The 6000-nt window shown below is 36.2% G+C and overlaps 1 protein-coding gene across 1 annotated transcript in view; it reads right to left on the minus strand.

The window, feature by feature from the left end:
• The window catches only part of LOC121379088, a 44441-nt gene extending 38665 nt beyond the window's left edge, over positions 1–5776 (minus strand). The window contains exons 1-3 of the mRNA XM_041507552.1: positions 5739–5776; positions 1445–1729; positions 737–791 (exon numbers count right to left, since the gene is read on the minus strand). Of these exons, the coding sequence (XP_041363486.1) occupies positions 737–791; positions 1445–1631 (242 nt within the window). The 5' untranslated portion in view covers positions 1632–1729; positions 5739–5776. The remainder of the gene's footprint in view (positions 1–736; positions 792–1444; positions 1730–5738) is intronic.
• Between the last annotated feature and the right edge of the window lie 224 nt (positions 5777–6000).

The following is a 6000-nucleotide window of genomic DNA, read 5'->3' on the forward strand; positions in this document are numbered from 1 at the left end:
TGTCAAACCTGCTTCAGTTATTTGTGAGCTTGGACCCGTTCTTTTTCTTAATTATTACACAACAGAGATTAGCAACTGTCTGGATAAATGACACCCTACCGATGTTTTAGGAGGTCCACTGCCCCAATGGTAATACAAACATGTGAATTCTGTCTCACTTGACTGATCACAGCTAATTATCACATTTGTTATCAGTTTCTGTGAAAAATAAAGTACTAGGATGGTATAGCATTTTTCATATGAAAAACATTACTGTGTGTAGGTTATACAATAAAATGACTGTGTGCCGCACCTTCCAGAAATTAATTATGACTTCCCAGTTCAAAAGTGATACCTTTGTCTTTCGAACTAAATGCATATAAGACTATTTAATTGCTAGTTTGAGCAACACATATACCTGCACCATAGTGTGGACAACTAAGTGAGATTTTACCCCATTATTTGTTGTTTGTCACTTATGTGACATGACAAGTAAATGCTGTGGTCGCATTTCTGGGGTCCAATTGCACTGAAAACGACCATTGGGTCTGACTTTACTGGTCATAATATTCGTAATAGTGGGGTGGTCTTAATACCAGGGTAGTTTTACTATAAAATAATAAGGAAATATTCCAGTCTTTAAAATATTGGTCCTTATAGCGGGGTGGTCTTAGTACCAGGGTTGTTGTTAGGTGGGGTTTTACTGCACCTTAAACATTCAGAATTGGGAGCAAACTAAAAACACAAGCCTACTAACCTCTTGCAAAATAAATTATCGGTACACTCAAGGCAATCTAGTGCGGGGCACTTAACTGAAAAATAAACAAAGTAAGAGCATTGAATAAACTTAATGCACCTCTTTTACTTAGTGGTCAATACGAACGTTGTCCAGACATTTTACTTAAAATTTTATACTCTCTCCCCTTCTCTAATTCACTCTCTCCTCTCTAACTCATCCCCGCCCCCCCCACCCCACCCCAGTGATCAGTTTTTGCCAGAGGGTACGAAAGGTAAAATTATGTACTCTAAAATCTTGGAAATTGATGGATACATTTTTATAATTTTTAGAAAGAGTATAGTGAGAGAAGTGCTATTTAAAATTTGTCAAAGTCCATAAAATACAGAGTTCAATTTCAAAAGATTTCAAATTCACCACCACCTAGATGAGGCACTTATAGAATGTTGTGTTTTTATTACATATCCTCAAATTACGTTCTGCTAGAAAACTTGGTGTTACAATGTGTGTGTGTGTGGGTGTAAATGAATATTTGTATGTACATGTATGTATGTATGCATAAATGTATGCATGCATGGATGCATGGATGGATGGATGAATGGATGAATGCATATATATGATAAGTGATATATAGGAACAAAAACAAAAAGAAAATATGAAAAGTGATATATAGGAGCATAAAAACAGCAGAGTATGTCCAAGTTGATTGGAGCTCATTTTAAAACTTACTATCTTTGCAGTCCTTCCCATTATCGTGTAAAGTGTATGAATCTGGACAGTGACACTGCCTGTTAGCACAAACAGCAATATAGCCGCAATCCTTGCTTGTTGAACATTTGATGGATTCACCCACAGCCAGACATGGTTCACGCTGTGCCAGTAATATAATTAATACAACTGCAGCTGCAAGAAGCATGGTCACGTCCTTGGCACTTGTTGTAACATGTATAATCTATGGCCTATGCATGTCGGCAGTTGGCTTCTATTACGACCATGATAATATGTAACTGCATCCTACAAAGAAAATAAGACTCTTCCTTTACATTCCAGTACCAGGTTCTATATAAAAAAAAAATAGTATAATTATCATGGGTAAAATGGCAGGATCTGGGGCCTAATTCACTAACTCTGGCAACTTTGTGATATCACATTGCAATGCTAAAAGACTTGCAAAGAGGATGCTTTGTTGTCTAGCAGAGCCTAAGAGAGCTTTGTGAATTAGGCCCCAGCATCCAAAAAACCAAGGTCAAATAAAACAAATTTTGAAAAAACTTAAATCAGACGTAGATGAAATATGTGTACTTTGCTCTAGATACATACTAGTACATGTACAAAATATCTTACACGTCCCCAGTTCATATCCCTCGTTCTGGTACCCTAATTTTTGTTATTAACCTGAATTACGGCAACACTCTTTAGGTGACATATCTGATTATTACGATTAGTAAAATTGTATTTATTTAAAGTAGAGCTAGTACATTTTTAATCATGGCTAGAACATTTTTAAAATCACTGATCCCATGGCTAGTGGATTTCTATAAAATTCGAGAAGCCCTGCAGAGTAATCAATAGTCGTGCACGTAACATTTTTACTAACGCTTGTGAGCACGAGTGAACCAGTGACATCACATTTATCAACAAATTATAAAATAACACTTCCTGGCTCGTTAACAGAATATTTTTAAAATGAAAAACATTTTGATAAGTGATTTACATCATTTGTTTTTTTTATCAGTGAAAATACTTTTTTCTCGAACACCAAATATAAGGGTCCAGAGACAGAAATTGCTGAACATGTAAATTGAATGCCGCACTCCGCATTGGTTTCACTACGCTGGCTTATCCAGGTCATAAACAAAGCCAGTATTTTGAAAGTGGGACACTTTTGACGGGCTCGTACTGATCTCGGTTTTCATTGGCTTATCACAAGTATAGAATTCCCCAACAAGAGATCACGTGAGATTTCGCAATTTTTGAACAAATTTAACTGTCTTGATTGAGAGGTCGTTTCATATCTCCAAAACATATTTATATCCATAGAGGTATGGTACAATGCCTTTTCAGGGGTCAGTGGGTGTGGGATTTGCCTTGAAATTTTGACAGTGGCCAGCTGTTGGCATACGCGTTACATGTAAGGGGGTGTTACTAATTATGTACGGCTCTAGGGGTAGAGGAAGAGGGTACTGTGTTCGATTTATGTAACATTTTTCAAGACTATATGTTATTTTTATTCATTACTTAGACCTAAAAAGGTGTTTTTTGGAAATGCGCGGTCAGTCTAGGATCGATCCCCATCGGCGGGTATATAAAAGACCATGGTATGTGTTATCCTGTCTGTGGGATGGTATATATAAACGATCCTTTGCTAAAAAAAAAAAAAATGTAGCAGGTGTGTGCAGGGATTTCAATGGGGTTGGGGTTATAGTCTGTATTGAACGAAGTTTATATGGATAGGGCTTCTAGATTATGGTAGCCCCACTCCCATGGCTAGTGATATTCAATGTTGGGCTAGTCAATTTAACTACTATTGTCATGCCCGACGGCTAGTAAAATTTTGTTTGTCAAATGCTGCAGTAAAATTGTATTAGCTGAAAGTAAAGTACGACTAGTGAATTTTTAATCGCAGCTAGTAATTAAATCATCGATCCCATGGCTAGTGGATTTTATAAAAATTCTAGAAGCCCTGATGGGGGCCATGCTCCCCCGATTCCTCTATAAGATTATATGTCAAAATTACCAAATGTTAGACATCCAACAGCAGATGGAAGGAAGGATAAGATATGTTTTATTTAATGATGCACTCAACACATTTTATTTACAGTTGTACTGGGTCGGATGATTATTAAAACAATATGCTTTATCTTTGATGTCGTTAAACACACCCCAGGGGTAGAATTAAAAAAATTTCAGGGCACGGCCATTTTGGCTTTGGGTTTGAGGAAATTTTGGGGGCACCAAGGCCAGTGGGTAGGGCACCAAGGGCACCATTTCTTTCAAGGGTAGGGCACCAAGGCCACTTTCTGTAAAGTTTTCACTGATGCGAGTGAGAGATGAAGTTCCATTCCACAGGACACACAATGAATGAAATAAAGTAAGTGATGATTTTTCTCTGAACAAACGAGTAATTTTAAGACTAAAACTAAGCGAAACAGAAGAAAAACGGTAGTAAATCGTTGATTTTAGAAAAAATTTAAAACTAATTGTAATAGGTTTGTCAAATTTTGATTCAAACTGGCACTTCACTACAGTTTATCTTCATTTTTCCCTTTTTTATAACCAGATTTACTCTTTATATTTTGAAAAAAACACTTTAAATACACAGCAATACAGCCAGTTTACAGTGTTTTGCCAGCCAAATGGATTCAGTCGATCACATGACTCGGCACGTGACGTCACCGTGAAACATCCTATAAAAAAAGTGCATCTCTCCCATTATCGCTTTTAGATCTTGGCTTTGTAATTCCCTTGTAGCCGGTATTGTTTTTATTTTGGAGCCAATCAATTGCTCAATCAAAAACTCCCTCTTTTAGAGAAATACTTTATTTTATAATTTATACCCTTTTGACCTGAGCACAGAAAAAATTATTTAGTCCTGACATATAAATATTTATATTTCAAAATTTTAATAATCAAAAGTCCATTAATTCAATAAATGATTATTAAAGCAATAGCAGTCTATTTCGCCTTTTCTCCCCCCTCCCCCCAACCTCTGTGGCTTGTAAACAATAACAATATGGCTGCGCCCATCGAAATTGCGTGTCTGAGAGTCGGCAATAATTTCTTTGGATTTCTGTTCTTATGGACGAATACACGGCAAGTGACAAATGCTGCAAAGTTCAATTTAGTTGGTACCAGGCATGAGAAGGGCACTAGGGCATACAAGGAAGGCAACCACGGCTACTTATGGCCGTGGACACAGTCCAATTTATCGGGGCACCACGTCCAGTAACAAGGGCACCTACGGCAATAGCCGTAGTGCCGTGGGCCAAGATCGATCATTGACACCCCTAACTTTACCCTTTCCAAATGAAATAATATTTATTTGAATTTGTCGATTTTAACAAGTAAAATTAAGAAGTGAAAACGTTTATGTCTACTTTATTATATTTTATTTTTAAAACATATACATGATTAATGTGTTACTAGTATACAAACTAAACTTTGAAAGTTCTACTAACACTTTATAAAATATCAATTCTGAAATAGGAAGGTACGACTGTCGATAATAGGTTGTCAAGATCAAAGACTCTAGTACTGTATCCTCAACCAAACGTTCTTCGTACAGCGCAAGATTTCTCTTTTAATTTTTTTAGACGAACCATACAATTTGAAATCGGCAAACACACGTGTTAATTGAAAATGACAACAGGCTGTCGTTTGTGCTTTGCCGAGCTATGGCGGCACAGGCGACGTTTGACGATATCTGTTCATAGCGAACACACACTACTTTTTTGAAAGTGCATTTGAGCTTGTATTTCACATTTGTACATGTATACTACATGATGTTATAATATGGTAACCAGAGAATGTAACTTTAAGTAAATAATATTTGTTTTATTTCTTTTCTGTTGCACGTTTACTTTACTGTTTATTCTTAGGACAAGTTAGGTGCACCCTATTGATTACTCCAGGATATATTACACCCATATAATGATATAGCATAATTGGTTTTTGAATGGAGGGGCGGGAGAGGGGGTGGAATCTACAACCGTAACATATTTTATGGATTGCATGCTCTAGTGTTATAGGAGGGTGTCTTAATTTTTACCAATACGTAATATCTGTATGTCCCCTAAGTTAGGGCCTAACTTCCCTAAGCCTAAGGGCCTAAATCCTCCTTACGAGTCCTATTCACAGCATTTTTTACCCTCGTTTTTAAAATTTTTATTAAATGTAAACACCCTACAGGTGAACGAGGAACTCTCGCTCAAATAGCAATACTTAACTACTAACTAGCGTTAGTATCATATATCAAATTCATAGTTTTTCTGTCTTAACTACGATTAATGAACCAAAACAAAACCTTTCTTGTGAATCGGCCAACAAGACTTGACTTTCTTTTTTTAATAAAACTAATTTCTATGCAACATGATGCCGAATTTCGTTTACCTGCCCATAGTATATTGTTTCAAACCCTTACAGCATAAGCCCAGTTTCAGAGTATTTACTTGTATATATCATACAGCTATCAAATTAAATATTGCTTATCATTTTAGAATTTAAATTAAAAACATTCTCCAATGTAATTCGAATCTTCTTATACAAAATAGCATGAACATTGAAGT

Source organism: Gigantopelta aegis, chromosome 8 (assembly GCF_016097555.1).
Source record: "Gigantopelta aegis isolate Gae_Host chromosome 8, Gae_host_genome, whole genome shotgun sequence".
NCBI classification, from domain to species: domain Eukaryota; kingdom Metazoa; phylum Mollusca; class Gastropoda; order Neomphalida; family Peltospiridae; genus Gigantopelta; species Gigantopelta aegis.